This window comes from Vespa mandarinia, chromosome 3 (genome assembly GCF_050613455.1).
Source record: "Vespa mandarinia isolate Hongniang chromosome 3, ASM5061345v1, whole genome shotgun sequence".
NCBI lineage: Eukaryota > Metazoa > Arthropoda > Insecta > Hymenoptera > Vespidae > Vespa > Vespa mandarinia.
The window spans coordinates 5,397,501-5,416,382 of record NC_140812.1 but is presented as its reverse complement, the minus strand read 5'-3'; the positions used below and the strand labels follow the sequence as shown (position 1 = coordinate 5,416,382).

Genomic DNA, 18,882 nt, shown 5'->3' with positions numbered 1-18,882 from the left:
CTCTAATATTCTTTCGAAGATTTATCGATATAAGTATTCGTACCTGCAAATCAGCGAGACTTCGATCCTTCAAATGTGCAGGAGACGAGCAACGAGTATGTTGTCCGAGACGAGAATACGTTCTCAAATGTCGAGAAAGCCATATTAAATGACAGTCGCAAGCGAAAGCATTATCGGCTAGCTTGAGAGTCCGTAAATGTGACAAACCAGTGAGCATTTCTTTTCCTAACGTCGTCAGTTTGTTGTTGTTCAGCATTCTATAAATAAGAAAGAAAATTTCATTTTAATTCTCTTTGAGCACTAACTATTTTTTCGAGTTAATTACTTTTCACTATAACTTACAAGATCTCGAGATCCTTCAATTCTCTTATTGAGGATTCGTCGATGCACGTCAACACATTGTTATCCAGTAAACTGTTGAAAGTTCATAAGAATAAATTGTTTTAAAGCGATCTCAAAGTAAAAAACTTAGAAGTATTCACGCAATGCACATGGTAAACGGAAAAGGATGGAATTTCAAGTAAAATGGGCTTTGAAACATTTCAGCCATCGAGTTTATTCGGGTATGCCTGATGTTAAATCGCTGAACATCCAAACAACTTCTGGACTTCCTGGCGCGAACTAGTTGGACGATAAACGATGCAGTGTATTACCGAAGGTTAATTGAAATCACTCGAGAGACGGTTACAAGACTTTTCGATTATACGTTACGCGAGACGGGAAGAGAAGCATGGAACATTGGCTTAAGATGAGGAGGGGGAAAAGAGAAGAAGAGAGAAAGAGAAAGGATAGGAAATCCTTGGGAAATATATATACTTACAGGTGCCTGAGAGCAGAGACTCCTCTTAACGTCTTCGGTCCTATCGTAGCTATCTGGTTGTGACTTAGGTCTCTGCAACACGGAAGAGACACCAATGATTTTCTCTTAGTTGACAATTCGAAACGTTCGTCGCTCGATTAACACCGAAATGACCAAATACTATCTATCCTTCTCTCTATCTCAGGTAGCTGTCGTCTATGTAATTGCAATTTCCCCTTTTACTCGAAACGGAACGTGGTTTCATGATCCATTTCGTTGATATCTTCTCTCGGAGTCAGATGCGTCTTCCTTATTCGACGAGATCGGTAAATCGGTATTATCCTTTTGGACGTCGGGAACATCGTAATTATTGTATGACTTGTGGATTATAACGAGCGCGTTAAGGACATCTTAAAAAGGAGTTTTGACGAGTTAAGTCGAAAAGGTAGACGAATCGATTTGAATCGGGTCCTGGGAATCGTAAAGCGAACTGGTAAGAAGCAATTACAAGGGAAGGCATATCCTTTGCTCGTTCATCATCCGGTGATCTAGATATCGTTTCTCTTTCTCTCTCGCACTCTCTAAAGATGGAGAGAGCCTGTTTCAAAGTCGTCACGCGTTATCCCACAGAGGTTCGAAGAAGAAAAGGAAGATAGGCTCGACTACGAACTTGTTTCGTAGAATCTTTCTTTGTCTCTCTCTCTCTCTCTCTCTCTTTCTCTTTCTCTTTCTCTCTCTTTCTATACGCCGACCTTTCCAAGTTTTTACCCCAACGGACACAAGACCGTAACGTTGAGTTCCGATGGGTAAAGAACACCGGCTCGCTCCACTTCCGAGCGCAGTTAGTCGCGAGTTCGTCCTACATTTCCGATAAATTATTCAGAGCATCGAATGCCGGCCGAGTCGTCGCGCGACTTCTACCATCGTGTGGTATTTCTCTTCTCTTTTTCTCTCTCTCTCCCTACCTATCTATCCATCTATCTATCTATCTATCTATCTATCTATCTATCTATCTATCTATCTATCTATCTATCTATCTATCTATCTATCAATCTTTCTAAGAAACTTTTAGTTAGCTAGAGTCTAGCAACTCTTTTTAATTTCTTTTCAATTGCATGAAAAGTTTCGATTTCTTAGGATAAATCCAAACGTACATACATACGTATAAATCCATTCAAGTACTAGAAGAATATTTGATCGAAATGAAAAAGTAAAAAGCACACGATTATCCTTTCGTTATGCTTGCTCACAGAGGAAATTTGCTTGGTACCTAAGGCGTAACGAAACGTTTGAAGACGATAAAAGACGGGGAACGAAACGTAATCACGATAAGAAGAGAGCGAGAAGGGTAAAACGGCTTGCTACGAGAATGGATGTACGAAGGAGTTAGAGTCACCACTAATGAGCTTCACTCTGTACGTGTAAAGCTTTCTTGCCAGTTCGCGTGGTCGGTTATAGACCTGACTTTCGTCGTCATCGTCCTCTATATCGTCGTCTTCGTTGGTACTTGTATTTCTGTGTCTTTCTTATATACACACATATACACACACTTACATTTATGTATGCGAACGAATGAGCTTTTCCGTGCCAACCACTTCGAAGCTTTTTCACGGGTGGCCGGCTTCACGAATCGCCCGAGTCCGTTTTCAAATGAACGGAAGCTTTCAGATAGTATCTTGGAGAGCTGTTAAGCATCTTTTATCCGCGAGAAATACGAGGGTTACCTTGCGAGTGAATGCGAGATAGAGTCAGCATCCTTAATGGTTCATTTCTTCGTTAACTATTCGTCAGTACTATTTTTTCTTCTTTTCTTTAAGTTCTCGATTGCTCTCATTACATTTCTTTCTCTCTTTTTTATAAAAAAAAAAAAAAAAAAAATTCATGCAATCTTTTCATATTAATTTTACAACAGTCAACTGTGATTTATAATAGATATTGAAAGTTGACGCTAACCAAACTTGCAAGAGAGATTAATCTCCCTAACTTTCACCAAGAACAAGATGAATCATTCGGTAAGAGGAGCGCGAAGAGCTCGTTTAACAGAACGAGCAGGGAAGATTTTTTTTTTAAAGCTCATCGCGGAATCGAATATCTTCAGGCGAGTTTCAGATGTTGTTGAACCAACTCTCTCCTGGGAGAGAAAAAAGAGAGAGAGAGAGAGAGAGAGAGAGAGAGAGAGAACTTCGGAATCTCTTCTCGAGGCACGAGTTAAGCAGACATTTGTGATGATAGGTTAGGGGTCTTGGAGCACGGTTCAGCATTGACCATCCATTGGCTCGGGGAACTCGCAATCTGTAATTATGCTCGCCACAGACCACGAGAGTGGCTCAAAGAAGGAGAGAGAGAGAGAGAGAGAGAAAGAGAGAGAGAGAGAAGATAAGGAGCGACGTTCGAAATAGAATAGAGAGAGAAAGAGAGAAAGGAAGAGAATGTAAGAGAGAAAGAGAGGGAGAGGAATGTTATGAGCTGGACAACGCGAACATAAGGTGAGTCTGGGAGATTGAACTCCCAGCTCACTCGCGAGCCAATCCAGAAAGCAATTACCGAATTTCGACGTGGCCGCGCCTCTACCGTTTACCACTCACAAAGGACTTTCTGAACCATCTCTTCTCTAGCGATAGACGAGGACGAGACTCGGTCTTTCTCTCTCTTTCTCTCGGCAACTTCAATTCCAAATGCTTCTGCCAAACTGGCTGCTCCCACAGCGTTTGCCGCCTCCATTGGTACTCACTGGACTAGGGCGATAAGCACGGGATAAAACGAATCTCTCGAAGAGGACGCGAAATGCGAGACCCGGATTCTGAACGCGACGCTTGTTTCTCCTTTAAGCTTTCCTCCCTCGTTCTTCCAACCACCTCTCCTCATTCCCTCATCCAGAACTGCACTATTTTCTTTCTTCCTCGTTCTCTCTTTTCCTCGGCTCTTTTCAAGGGATCGATTCTTCCTTTCGAGACGTTCGAAATGAAAGAGAGAAAAGCAAGAAAATGAGAAGTTCCAGTCGTGCGTACTCCGATATTTAGACTTTCTAACTTTGCTCTCCTTGCCTTAGGAGAATAAACGAAGAGCTTCGAGAAAATTCAACGGCGTAGAAAGCACAGAGCAATGGAAAGATGGAATGGGCAAAGAGAAATACACGCTTGGCTTCTCGTTATTGGAAAGAAATAGAAGATAGAAAGAACGGGAACCAAAGAAGGATGAGACGAAAAATCTGTTGGATGTTGGAAAAATTGAAGAGACTGGCCCTAGTCACATGAAAATGAGAGAGAGAGAGAGAGAGAGAGAGAAAGAGAGAGAGAGAGAGAGAAAGAAGTATTAGAGTGTGACACGATGGATTTGCTGGCTTCACGGGTGGCAGAAAAATTTGAGAAACGTTCTACGATACGATATCGAGAGCATTAAACGCGAAGGACAGCTCTTATCGGCGACGTTCGATGAACGTGAAATATCGCGGCTCGTTTGACGCTGAACTTACAAGCCGGAGTGTCGGCTACGCATTGGGATGAAACGCGCGTCGTGTTTGTAGATAACAAGAGTGACGCGATCTCCTGATGCTCGTAAAAAGAAAAAGCTTCTCTCTCTCTCTTTCTCTCTCTCTCTCTCTCTCTCTCTCTCTCTCTTTCCATCTCTCTCTTTCTCAAGCTCGTTGAAGCATCCTCGGATTTTCGTCTTCTCCGTTTTAAAATCAAACGATATAAAGAGAAGTCTTGAGCGGAACGAATTAACGAATATAGCGACTGGTATTATACAGGTGTTTTTTTTTGCAAAGGTCACAGTAATATTCTATAAATCAAAACTGAGAAAAATATTTTAACGAAAGTGAATCTTTAGAAAAGATTTTTTTTTTCTTTCTTTTATACATAGAGATCTTTTAAGTTATCACATGTAAGTTATGAGAAGGATAATATTGCAATTGATGAAAGTTTTTCTTTTCTTCGATATAATTAATTTCATTTTATGAAATTGCTTTAGAACGATCTGTTTTCATTTGACGTTAATTTTGATATACTTGTGAATTTTCCGCAAACCTTTTTGAAATAATCCCGTAGATTATCCCTTCGAATGAAACCTGGATAAAGGAAGGAAATGTTATTACCTCGTAAATACGAGCTTGTATATTCCATTTGGTCCTCCTCCTCTTTCCATCGTTTCGTTTGGAGCAACAACAAGAGCGAGTGATACTAATCGTTGGAGGCGCGTCTATAGCCCTTCCCATTGTGTCAAACCATTTATTACAGAGTACTCTTGGTCTCCTTTACCATCTTTGAATACCTCTCTCCGTTTGCCACGCGATGAGTTAATCATACGTTTCGTCCCTCGTCTTACGACCCACGCTCTCTTTTCTTAAATTCGCAAAACTTATCTCCGATTCATCCAGTCAAATTAAATACGAACCTAACGATTAAGATAGAAAATCCTTATACTAAGATCTTTCGAAGATTTCTCAAGAGTTTCGAAGATTTCTCTGTCGAAAGAGAACAGAAATAAGAACTGGAAGATGTCAAGGTCAATCTCAGGAAATCTTAATCTCAAAGTTATAGCCGATCGACGAGGGAAAGTCTCGAAATTACGAGTAAGATTTTCGTTTGTATTCGATCATATTCAAGAAGGGGAGTTAGAAGGGAGATAGATGTGTACCATCGACTTTAGCTGCTTATCCACCGGCAGATGAGAGATTATCGGGGCCGTCCTGTACGGCCGTGAGAACTCGCCGTAAGGTCGCAACGTGATACGTTCTTTTGTAAGGTGCCTGATCCGGTCTTATCGTCGGAAACTGTGGAGTTCGTTCAAGCAAGAAAAAGAAAGAGAGAAAGAAAAGAAGAAGAAGAAGGAGAAGAAGAAGAAGAAGAAGAAGGAAGAGGCCGAGACGGTAAGTTTCGAGACCCGTCCGTCTTGGCCACTTTGCAAGATGATAGATGGACCATCACCTTCACCTTCCCTCACTTCTCTTCTTCACTCTTACTTCCATGTCCAACGCTCTTCTTTTTTCACCGTTCCTTCATCTCCTTCTTCTCCTTCTTCTTCTTTTTCTTTTCCTTCTCTTTACCTACTAGCTCGTGCCGTTCCCTCAATGCTCTCTATCCTTGTCTAACGAGAAAAGGAGCCACAAACTCGTGTGCTTTTTCGACTTCTCGAGTGGCAGCTCGGAGGATTCGAGCACTGCCTGCGGAAACGATCTCGATAAAGGCTCGATCCTCTTCGGCTGACCGCTCCGTATCTTTCCTTCATGTGTGCGTGTCTCATTCTCTTTCTCTCTCTCTCTCTCTCTTGCTCTTTTTTTTCTTCCTAGCTCGAGAACGGTCAGTAGCGGAGATCGATTAAGATTCAGGTTCGAGAAGTATGCGGCCGTGAACGTTTACGAGGGAAAAGCACCTGGATGAGAGAGAAGGAAATAAGAAATATATATATATATATATATATATATATATATAGAGAGAGAGAGAGGGAGAGAGAGAGAGAGAGAGAATGTAAAGGAGACTGCATCGGTGTAATCGGAAGATCGGTATTTTTTCTTCCGCGCTCGTTTCTCTCGCGTTTAGATAGGAGAAACGCGGCCCACGTGTTGTACGAGCTTCCTGCCTTCTGACTTACGCTGAGCTGAGTGAAAAAGAAGAAGAAGAAGAAGAAGAAGAAATGTAAGAAGTCGGTAGGCCGCATCCAAGCATCTCTGAGTGATCTTATTTTATTTTATTTTCCTTAGAATAGTCGCTCGACCAGAAGTCGAGTTCGAAACTTCAAGGATTTCATTAATATCACCGTCTACATTGCGTGTTAATTCTGATAACAAGAAAACTCCACGTGTTACCTGATTAACGAGCTTCTTTGATATATGAATGAAATATATTTCCTAGAAGGTACGTGTTTGCTATAACGAGAGACGATGACAATAATGTATCTATAAAAATTAAATAACTACTTCTTCTAAAATTTTATTTCCTTCAAACTCGTTATTATCATGTTCCAATTAAAACATTGGATTATTAATTAATTATTGAAGAAACTCGAAATTATCTCGAGATTTTTTGCGTTTCTGTCCGACTGTTACAATAATTTCTTTTAATTTTTATAGAAATAAACTTTTTTATTCTTTTCTCTCTTGGAAAAGAATCGATGAGATATAATCGTTAATGATTGAGATAAATTAAAAAAAGATGGGAATAAAAAGTTGAGAAAAAGATAACGTGCGAAAACGCAAAATGTACGAATGAATTAAAGTCGTCGAACGAAAGATCGGCTTTAAGAAATTAAACATGGAAAAGGGGAAAAAGTCGCGAGTCGCATACGTATATACGTACTGTCTATGCCATATACGATTCGATTGGAAGGAAGTTTGCAAGTTCCGACTCGTTCAAAGCTTTTGCAACCTGCTGAAGAATGTAGGCCGTGGATCGTCTGTAAAGTTTTCGTGCCGAGTCTGCGCGTTAGCAGAATCGAGCATGCTTGACAAAAGCGGTATGGATTATAAAACGAGACCGTAATAATAAAAAAAAAAAAAGAAAAAAAAAAGAAAAGAAAGAAAGAAAAAAAGAAAATGTAAAAGAACTAAAAGAAAAAGAAAGAAAGAGAGAAAAAGAGAGAGAGAGAGAAAGAGAGAGACCACGAACGATCTCGCGTATAATAATTATTCTCCTGAGACTCTTTTTTTTCCACACTGGCTCCTTTGTTCCTCATGTTTGGCGAAAGTTCTCTCATGGGAGAAGCTTTTTCGGAAAAGCTTACTTCGTTTTTCCCTTCTCCTCTTCGTCGCTCGTCCGTCTACAATTTTTCGTCCATCCTGTCAAAAAGTCTCTATGTTTCCTTTTTCTTTTTTTTTTTTTTTTTTTTTTTTTATTTTCTCTGCTCTTTGATTCTTCTCTTATTTTTGCGAACGTAGAAGTCTCCCTTTTCGAATTATCATAGTCATCGTATAATTATTATTCATAAGATAATTAAAAAGTAAAGTATGAAATAAATTTAAATATTTTTCTTTTTCCTTATCGTGAAATTAAGTAACAAACTCTTTCTCATATACCTGCGAGGTACGATAAAAGAAAATATGAGAAAAAGCTTCATAGCACTGTAAAGATTCCATCTTCTTGAAAGGTTAATCGAAGTAGGATGATAGTAAAATTTATACGATGGTACTTACAGCCGTTTTAAGTTCATCATGTTGCTGAAGAGGAGATCCGGGAGATGACGAATTTGATTGTTATTGAGGCGCAGTTTCTCCACACCGACCAGATCTTGGAACGCCCCTCTTTGGATAGTATGGATCTGATTGTTCGATAATAGCCTGTCGGCGAAGAAGAAAAATCGTGAAAGAATGAAACTTAAACGAAGATCAGGCTATGCCATTTTCCATGATATATAATTTTTTAAATGTTAAATAATATTCGTACGAAAATGAAATTATTTTTTTTAGTAAATTTTCCTTTTATATTTTTTTCTTTATATTTTTATATCCAATTATATATATATATATATATATATATATATATATAAAATATATTATCTATATATTATATAAATATATATATATATATGTATATATATATATATAATCGGATCGTATTTTTTAAAAGATATTCACGGAAGAGGATAGACGTTATGCAAGTAATTCGCACCCCTCCCCCCCCAAACTCCCATTTATGAAGGCGCACAAATGCATTGCCATCATCGCGGTCGTTAGCAAACTCCGTAATACATGCTCGAGGAAGTTCTCGACACTGAATATTCATAGTACTGCGGTTTCGTGGCGAGAGGTGAGCCGACTTAACTTCTCTTCCTCTTTCCCTCTTTTCTATTTTTTTTCACACTCTCCTCTCGCCTTTAAAACTTCATCACAGTGATAATGTAAAAATGCCTATATGAAGGTGTTACTTACAATACATGAAGCGTCGCCATGTCTTCAAAGTCCGTCTTAAATATAACCGAGATATTATTTCCTTGAAGATCTCTGAAACAAAACAAGAAATAGAAAGGAAACGATTAGAATCTATTCTTGAAATTATTTTTAAATATTGCTAAATTTACATTTAAAAATATTAAATCGAACTTTAATCAGATCAGTTTTCCTTTAATTTGGCTAAAGATAGAACTAACCTATCCCAATGAGACTTGTCGCCATATTAAGTTCAGAGAATTTATATAGGTCAATAGATACCCATATAGGGGAAATACAGTTCTCTTTTTATGACAAGGTCAAGATCGTTGAGGTCTATCCTAAGAATTTCTATACGGGTACGGATTGGTATTGGAAGGGGATCAAAGATAATAGAGGTCATCGAACTGGGAGTGTTTCTTCAACAGAACCTTGATGTTCTTTTTCGAATGATCCTCGGAATAAAAGAAACATCATGTGATTTACGAGTGTCTTTTAATAAATAAAAGAAAAAGAAGGGTCCATGAAAAGAGAAAGGTACGACAAAGGGTTACACGGTACTCTGTTACTTGGTAAGCGCGAATTTACTCGTTGCCTCCTCGCCGTCGAAAAAAAAAAGAAAAAGTTAAAGAAGCAGAAGAGATGAAGAAGAGAAGAAAAAAGAGGGGGAGTTAAAGAGAAAGAAAGAGAAAAGGAAAAGGAGGAGAAAGACGAGAGGAGTAGCCGTCAAACACAGCCGTACACCAGCCGTCTGCTCTCTCAGAAGTTATTAAGGCCTTATTAAATTGGTTCCTTTTCCAACCCCCTCCCAACTTCACCATCACCAACATCACCACCTCCAGCCAGCCGGTCGGTCCTCTTGCAGTGAAACTTTTTACCTGACAAAAAGGCCGACGGTAAGAGCGAGTAACGAGGTCGGCCTATCTACCCCAAGAGCTTTTCTACATCAGCGAGGATTTTTCCTTCCGTCCTTGCTGCTGACGAGACTACGACGAGGACGACGAGTAGCGAAAATTATTCCCTCGTTTTCGTCCCTCTCATCTCCGTCCTTCTCTATTAATAAAGCAAAAACCCATCTTTCTTTCTTTCTTTCTTTCTTTCTTTCTTTCTTTCTTTCTTTCTTTCTTTCGTTTTCAATCCGACAAATATATTTCCACTGAAAATTTTTCCTTCATTTTTCTTTCATAAGATAAGATATAAATCCTTTATAGATTTTAATTCGACATTAAGCTAAAATTTGTCGAAGGGTTTTACCTCGAATATTCCGAGTTTCGAAATAGAATGAAATCCATAGCGGATCATCGATATGGGTTTATGTATCGAATAAGGACAGTAATGGGATAGATTGGTCTACAATTAATATGCATTTCCAATTGGCACGCGTTCACGCAAATCGCTCGTTTATGATGAACATTATGGCGAATTCAATGACGGTGAATCAATCATCGAATACGTAAGTCCATAAACGAGTTATGTATCGTATAATTTGGGAAATTTTGATTTACATAAAACATATATACAAAAGTAAAATAATCGAGTGTATATCGATTATTTTGAAGAAAAACGAAAGAAAAAAATTTTAAATACTATAATATTTAAAGTGACACGAAACCTCTCGAACGGTTCGCTTCCGAAAAAAAATCAACGAAGCGATCGACGAAAGAGGTAACCGTGATGAAATTAACGCTCCAATAAATATCCAAATGGCCATATTCGGTTTCCCAGAGAACGGATTATTACGCCCTGCTATATAATCTTGATAGTATTCGAGCAGAGAATGAAAATGCAAGAGAGAATCAGAGAGAGAGAGAGAGAGAGAGAAAGAAAGAAAGAAAGAGAGAGTGAGAGCCAGCGAGCGAATGAGAGAGAGAGAGAGAGAGAGAGAGAGAGAGAGAGAGATAGAAGAATGCAGAAGGGTGGGCGATGTAGTATCTAATTATCAGTTATTATACCTTAAAGAAGCTCAGGGCAACGAGCGTCGCCGATCGCATTATAGAATCGAGGTTCATTGAGTCTCTCATTCTCTCACTCTCTTCTTCTCTTCTCTTCGTAGCGCGTAATCCACTTTATCGCTCGATTCGATTAATTCTCGACGAGGTAAAACGATCGCGGCTGGCAGGAGAGCTAACGAAGGTACATCGTGGTCCATCGAGGATGTCTACCGCGTCTCTCTGACGCCATCCTCCTCCTTCTCCTCTTCCATTTCTTCGTTCTTGTCGTCATCTTCGTTGTCGTGACTCGTGCCTACGGCGAAGCTTTCAGGAACTCGACTAAGAGAGATAGAGAAAAGGTGCTCCCTTCTGTTTCGTTCGCACGACGGATTTGTGCTTCCACGAACTCTAATGCGGCTTTTCGCGATGGTGGCCCACGCCATACTCCGGCTGGTGTTACGCTCAATTAAAATAACTCGGCACCTTCTTGGAATATGATAATGGTGATCGCTCGAGTTATCGCACATCCCGGTATGGATCCTTTGCTCGTCCAGCCGGATCGAAACTCCTTTCGAGAGACCTCAAAAGAGATATGAAGAGAAAGAGAGAGGGAGAAGAGAGAAAGATAGAGAGAGAGAGAGAGAGAGAGAGAGAGAGAGAGAGATGGGAACGGGTCGTAACTCTCAGAAGATGACGCTTTAAGAGAAACGTTACGGATTAACTATGATTAGTCTGCTAACGAAATACGAAGGACTTGTGAAGAGAAGACGAGAGAGAGAGAGAGAGAGAGAGAGAGAGAGAGAGAGAGAGAGAATGAGAGTGCATGCTAGTACCTTACCTCATGAAAATTTATTACATCATAAGGAAGATATAAATATTTGCGGTATGAATTATGTCTCGTAAGAGAGAAAGAAAGAAGATGAGTTTTGCATTAATGGTATAAGGAAGTTCAGAAATGTTCTTACTCGTCATTTCTGTGGATATTAGACAGAAATAACGTATAAATACTTGTTAAAGCAAAACGATTAAATTCATTGACGGTGTTATGATATAAAGAGAGTATATTTGACTGTACGAAGATCGATATACCGGTACGGTAGATAAATCGAAAGGAGTTACTTCTTAAACGAAACGATCGATCGTTTATAATCGTTTCACGTCGATGGAGATAAATGAATTTATGATATCTCTCGAGTTAAAGCGGAATAACTTCAAGAGAAAGATCGACGTACATCGTGGTAAACGTTATGAGCCGAGTTCGAATGAACTCAAGACAGAACTGTAATAACAACTGGAACGATAGGAAATCTTATGCTAAATAATGTCACGTTTCGAGACGCAATTACTTTTGTAACAAATATTCCAATACTCGATCAATATCCTTTCACTTTTAACACGTACATAGTATAAGCGTATATTATGATATATTTTTGTATCACAGTTATAATATATGATATAATATATGAGTGAACTCTGGCTAGATAAGAACTAAGAAAATATATGTACGGTTGACATGCGATATTATCCTAGGATTTCGGTACAACGGGTACTTCATCATAACGATCGTAATCTCGTGACGAAGGTCACGAGAGAAAATTCCGTAGTATTTTATTAGCTGCTTGGCCTACTAAATAATTCGACACGGCAATTCTCGCCTCAACGATCGCAATGGTTTCAAAGAAGAAACACGAGGACGACGGGATGAAAGGAGACGAAAAGAGACGTGGAAACGTGGAAAGAAAAATCGTTCTTTTTCAGAGGGCTATCTTAAATTTCTTCGAGGATGGATAGTGAGCAATTCGTTTTCTAGTTTCTAACGTCGACACGATCAATGGCTATAATGACGTCCATCGGAAATTCAATCGTGCCTAGACTCACACGAAACGAAGGAAGGAAGGAAAGACGGAAGCAACGCAGGAAGGAACGTAGTCGTTTTCCTCCTCGTCATCCGGTACTTTTGACAAGCGGCTCACGTAGCGGCTAACAAAATTACTTTTCGCGTCGTCGGGACGTTCGCTAAATACATTTCCATGGGGGTTTTCACGAGCGAAAGCGGAGACGAAAGCGAAGGTAGAAAATCTAGTAGGAAGGTCTGCCTGCCCGTCTACCCAAAGAGATGGCGGTTGTTGTTAGCTACTGCTGCTGCTGCTGTTACTACTACTGCTGCTACTGCTGCTGGTTGTGATGCTAGTGGTGCTGTTGGTGTTGCTGTTGCTCAAAAGATTCGTATAGAGGATGGGTAGGACTTGCGAGAGAGGAAAGTTGCAAGGAGTATTCAATGGGATAGGCCTCGCTGACTTGTCCAGGAATAAGGTGTTGCTACGCGTCTATATTTGAAGCGTTGTGGCTTTTGGAAAGGACCGCAGGCAGATGTAATCAAAGTTTGCAGACAAGCGTTCTATCTATCTCTCTTGTACGGGCTCTTCTGTCAGAAGTGGGCAGGTTACGTCAGGACCAGATGAATATCCGTATCAATCTTCTTGGGTATTGTCTAAACATGATTTTAACAATACATAAATATTGACAATAAAATCGATATTTTCTTTGATTTCAAAAGTGAATGTGAGAGAAAAAAATTAAAAGACGTCGACGTTTATTTTTTTCTTTTTCTTTTTTCTTTTTTCTTTCTTTTTTTCTTTTTTCTTTCTTTCTTTTCGAACAGAAGAAGGAACAAAGAAAGAAAAAAAGCGATGTAACCGCACAGTGAATTTAATATCGAGTTTGACTAACGTTTATCGAAACGTTTGTACGTAACAGTCTTCGGTAGCTACACGTTTCGAGTATCCATCAGTATTATTGGTCTATCCGTTATCGCGTAATGTCATTGAAATTGCCGGAGGCTTGGCTTGGTCGTGAGGGAGCAGAAGGTGGATGATAGAGAGAAGAAAAGAGAAAGAGAAAAAGAGAAAGGGAAAGAGAGAAGGAGAAGGAGAAAGAGAGAAAGAAAGATAGAGAGGGAAGGAGAAGGAGAAAGAGAGAAAGAAAGATAGAGGAAGAAAGAGAGAAAAAGAAAGAGAGAGACAGAGAGAGAGAGAGAGAGAGAATGCAATGGAAATATCATGTCAGATAAGAAAGAGTACCCTCTCTGAAGGAGCGTACGCACGTCGACACTGAAATGTAAATGGAATCTCTTGATTGAGTTTAACGGTAGGTGGAGAAGTGGAGAGAGAGAGAGAAAGAGAGAGAGAGAGAGAGAGAGAGAGAGAGAGGAAGAGGAGGAGATTCTGTGGCGGTGGAAGCGTCGATGATTCTCGGTCTGGAGATATATCGTGAATCGAAGGAAGAATAAAAAGAGAAAAAGGGAAGAGGACTCGATTTGACGTATCGACGGCTTTCCAGTTCGATTGCTCGTTTCTCCTATTCGAACAGAGCGTGATACAAAGAAACCAAAAGAATGTTACGTTAGATGTCCATTTTGTAATAGGACGCATCGACATTTCGTATTTTATCTTTAAATAGAGACAAATTTATCCAATTTTTTGTCGTGAAGGTGATAGCACTACACGTTTGAAAAGAAAACTATTTGCGCCATAATTCAAAAGCCGTCGTAATCGATGGCGGTAAGGTACATTAAAATTTAACGGCAGCTATTTATCATATGTAAGTCGTCATCGTCGTCTGAATTGATCGAAAGACTTATGGTGGTCATGCAACTTTCTCGGAGTCGGATGATCCTTATCGTCGGTGAAACGAGATTCGTGAGGAAAGGGTGGATCGTTAAAAGGGCCGAAATAAAAGTCGATGAGGGTTTTCTTCGTAGTTCATAAAACGAAATCGATTCTTTTACGTTCGATTTTTATCGCAGCTCTTTCATTCTCAACGTTCGTTCAATGAGGAAGCAAGACAATGCAACAAAGACTCTTAAAAATATATATTGGGAATGTACATTACATACGTAATACGTGAGAAGAGTGAATTGTATAGGAAGGAGGAGAATAAGAAGAAGAAGGAGGAATAAGAAGGAGAAGAAATAGAAACGGGGCGTTGTGAAACTCTCGCGTCTGAATTTATTGGGCTGGCTCGCCTCCAGATGAAACTTCTTTTTTGCTCCTCCACGCTTTCTGGTCATTCTTCATCCAGGATACCGCTCGCTCGCTCGCGAGTAAGCGAACGAACGAACGAACGAACGAACGAGCGAGCGAGCGAGCGCGTCAACCCAGTAAAATCAAATATTAACGATCGCTCGCTCGCGTAGAATTCTCCCTCGTTCGTGCGAGTATTTACGGCAGTAATACATCGACGATACCGGAGGATGACCCAACCGAGTGATATATTATCCCGTCGCCGTCACTCTTTCGTACGAATAAAAATTATACGGAGATCGGTGGCCCGAGGAAGATAGCCGCCTCCTCCTCCTCCTCCTCCCTCTCCACCTCCACCTTCTTCGTTGACGACGACAACGACGCATCGTCGCTGAGAAACGTTAATAACCAAGAGAAGAGAGAGAAAGAGATATAGATAGATAGATAGAGAGACAGAGACAGAGAGAGAGAGAGAGAGAGAGAGAGAGAGAGAGAGAGAGAGAACATTCCGATGAAAGAAAAAATACGACGATAGTCCTCTCGTAATTATGCTGTGCTACGTCGACTACTTGTAATCTTCGCTTCCAAGATCGAGCGATAAAAAATATTACCAAGAGAGAAAGAGAGAAGAAAATAAAAAAAGTAGCAAAAAAATGGCTCTCACATACTAGTAACACCTTTAGTTGTAAATGTAATATCGTCGTCCTTGGATCAAGAAAAATCTTCCCTTTCCATCGAATTTAAACCGATCGCAAGGCGCGAACACGTAGCGTTCGTTGGTTGTGTTAAAGCTCACTCTGCTAGGCGTGCCGATTAAATCATGAATAAGAAACAATGGGTAATAGGTAGACGGGGGAGGAACGCGTTTGTTTTTCGCCTCGTCGATGCATTAACACGACGCTTCGTGACTTTTTGCTCTTTCAAGGAGTATGAGAGATACTCGTCGGATAAAGAGAGGAGGCACACGCACACAAAGAGAAACTTCGTACCTTGGGTCTCATGCAGAACAGAAATTAACGTTTTGTAAATGAATCTAGATTTAATAGATAATTATATTAAAGAAGGAGATAAGAAATATAATTAAGAATTTATGTAATGTTCTAAAGGGAAAACATTATGATAGAAACTTGTTAAACCATAAAATTCTATTTGTCGTTTAACTTATCAACGCGTCGTGGACTATATTATCCTTCTGCAACAGAGAACCCATATATATATATATATATATATATATGAGAGAAAGTGAATAAAGACAAGCTCTTAATTCGTGGTATAGCTCGACGTTTCCATTCATAGTGAATGTCATGTTCCTTAGATGTGCTCGAAAAGTGAAATAACAATCGTTCGCTTGCGGTGGTGCGGTGTACCACCGGCGTAATTCGCATTCCGCTTTTAGTGTTCGCGAGTTAGCCGTAGCGACCGCCAGTGCCCAACCGGACGATTTTAACGTATGTACGTCCGTTAACGGGGATTGACGCGAGGGTTTGTTCTCTAACCGTTTATACGCTCTACTCTCTCCTCTTCCGTGCTTCCCTAAAGCGTCAAATCCATTGTTGCGCCACATTCAAGTTCCTCCGCTGACGAATATTCGTTGAGAACTCTGCTCTAACTACCTCTTCGAAGATGACTTGTCAGCGAGTCTTGATCCTGAATTATTTACTATGGAGAAATATTCCATGAAGAAATTTATATTTCGTACATTAACGAGCTAGTAGAGTTGGTTTTGAAACTAAGGTTAAGATCGTGTTCTATTTTATAGATCGAGATAAAAATCCTTCCAAAAAAAAAAAAAAAAAAAAAACCGAGAACGTACGAATAAAAATACTATAAATAATATTTCTTTCGAAATAACTTTCCGAGTATAATCATTTTGATTGTGCAATTTTGCTCGATGTATCTAAAATAAGATATAATAATTAATCATAGGAGAAAGAATACGAAAGAAATCGAAAAAACAGAATCGTTTCTATTAATTACGATTCGTAATAACTTCCTTTTTCTTTTCGGTCTGTGAAAAATAAAAAAATATAAAAATAATTATCTTCTATCTAACGAAGAGGGAATTCTCGTCGGTGAACCGGCGAAACAATTTGCTGCCGTCAAAAGACAAATGTGCGAGATCTTAACGAGCTCAACATGGTTGAGTCTGATTCTTTGGTGAACGATATAGAAAACTTTCTTAAATCGATCCTAAAGGATATTATCTATTATTTCTTTATACTCTTAGCAACGTGGATCGTCGTTTTATCGACTATAGCTCTCTATACATACCATACACGAGTCTGACTTTTATCACGTTTCTCGTAGATCTTGATAACACCTTTTTTTTCTCTCTCTTTCTCAAGACAGATAAAGGAGAGAGAGAAAGAAAGAGAGAGAAAGAGAGAGAGAGAGAGAGAGAGAGAGAGAGAATGGAAGAGTTCGATAAAACGGTACGATCAGCGCGAATGGGAACGTGCTCGACTCGATTTAGAACGATGCTCCCACACTTCTTCCTCTCTTTTCGTCTCCTCACTCTCTTTCTCTCTCTCTCTATCTTTCCATCTCTCTCTTTCTCTAACTCTCTCTCTCTCTCTCTCTCTCTCTCTCTCTCTCTCTCTCACTTTCCGAGGATCACGACGCGATAAATTCATCGCCGAGTTTCTCCCACGAATCGTCGTTTAAAAATAAAAATAAAACGAAAAAAGAAAAAAAGAAAAAAAGAAAAAAAAAAGAGGAGAATTACGGTCGAGCGTCGAATCGATAAATCGCGCGATTCGAATCCGTGTTCTGCTCGCAAAAATAAAAGTATCAAGGCGAACGACATGGCGAAACGCTTATAGGTGTTCGTTCATTCGTTCGTTTAAGGGAAATAGAATATAACTAGCGTGGCCGGAGAATTTCTCTGGGAGACGATGATAAACGTTTGAAAAGCGACTAATTAGCAATTACATCGCAGGTTGGTAAATATATTAAATGATATTATGTTCTTGCTACCAAGAATGTACAGTGTTTATCTGGAAACATATCTAACGGAGTATCCATCTCTTATTTTGTCATACATAAATATCTTTCCTAGGGTAGTAATATGTAATATTCAATGGTACAATTATCGTAGCTCATTTTTCCATGTCCTTTTATTCTCTTATTCTCTCTTAATTTCTTTCTCTTTTCATTCTTTCGATCTTTTTTCTTTCTCTTACTAACCCCTTTTTCCCTCCTTCATTTCTTTCTTTCTCTCTCTCTCTCTCTCTCTCTCTCTCTCTCTCTCTCTCTCTCTCTCTTACTCTCTTCTTTCGTGCGATACAGAGTTAGAGTTATTACCAGAGTTATTACTGTTCCACGGGTAGACTAAAATATGCGACACACGATCCTGTAGGTATACATAGAAACGAGAGTGAGCAAGAGAGAGCACGGCACACCTCGCGTGAACTCTCGTGCCGGGGTCAGACGTGGATAAATGTTACGCACGATCTGCGTAGAAGTTCGTGCCAGCACCGGCGGAACGTTCGCGCAAATATCAACGTTGCAATACGGTAATAGGAAATATACGATCCCTCCTACGCATTGCACTCGTCCCTCTCTCTCTCTCTCCCTATCTCTATCTCTCTATCTTTCTATCTCTCTCTTTCTCTCTTTCTCTTGACGATCGCGAGCCACAGCCTTTCGAGCGAATAGCCTCGATTGCGACTTGCTCCGACTCGTCCGCGACGAGCGAGAAGATTTTATTGATGTCGAACGTGTTCGCCGTTGCTGTAAATTGACAAGCTACAAGCCGCGCTTTTCGCCGATGATTTATCTTGAAGAGAGACGGTCCAAAGAAAAATTCATTGAAGAATGCAAAAACGATGTCTGTACATACATACGTACTGCGTTTAGTCTCCCGAGAACGCCACTATGATATGGTGGCTTAATGAAAGCGTGTAATAAGTTGAAATACGCTTATATAGATATATATGTATACACATATTATACTTATGTATATTCGCGAGGTAAATAGGATGCGTACTTGGCATGTGTATTACAAAAAAAGAAAAAAGGAAAAAAAAGGAGGGTAAAAAACATAAAATGAAACGTCGAGAATTCGTAGTAACGTGTCACTGCAAACGAATACGTACGTAAAACGAGAACGAAACTATTCTCGTCTATTTTTCCTTAAAAAATATTTGTTATTTTTTTTTCGTGAATATTTCCCGCGGCACGTTATGGGACGGATCGAATTTTCAAGCTAAAAACTATCGTCGACGAATATTTTTCTTGCTCGTCGGTGCCAACGGAAGAGTCTCTCTTTCA

General features: G+C 39.7%; 1 protein-coding gene across 2 annotated transcripts in view; it reads right to left on the bottom strand.

Annotated features, from left to right (window-relative positions):
• The window catches only part of sli (slit guidance ligand), a 311,240-nt gene that overhangs the window by 11,935 nt on the left and 280,423 nt on the right, over positions 1-18,882 (bottom strand). For both annotated transcript variants that reach the window (XM_035877811.2, XM_035877812.2), the window contains exons 2-6: positions 8,661-8,732; positions 7,926-8,069; positions 821-892; positions 343-414; positions 44-257 (exon numbers count right to left, since the gene is read on the bottom strand). In XM_035877811.2, coding sequence (XP_035733704.1) covers positions 44-257; positions 343-414; positions 821-892; positions 7,926-8,069; positions 8,661-8,732 — 574 coding nt within the window. The remainder of the gene's footprint in view (positions 1-43; positions 258-342; positions 415-820; positions 893-7,925; positions 8,070-8,660; positions 8,733-18,882) is intronic.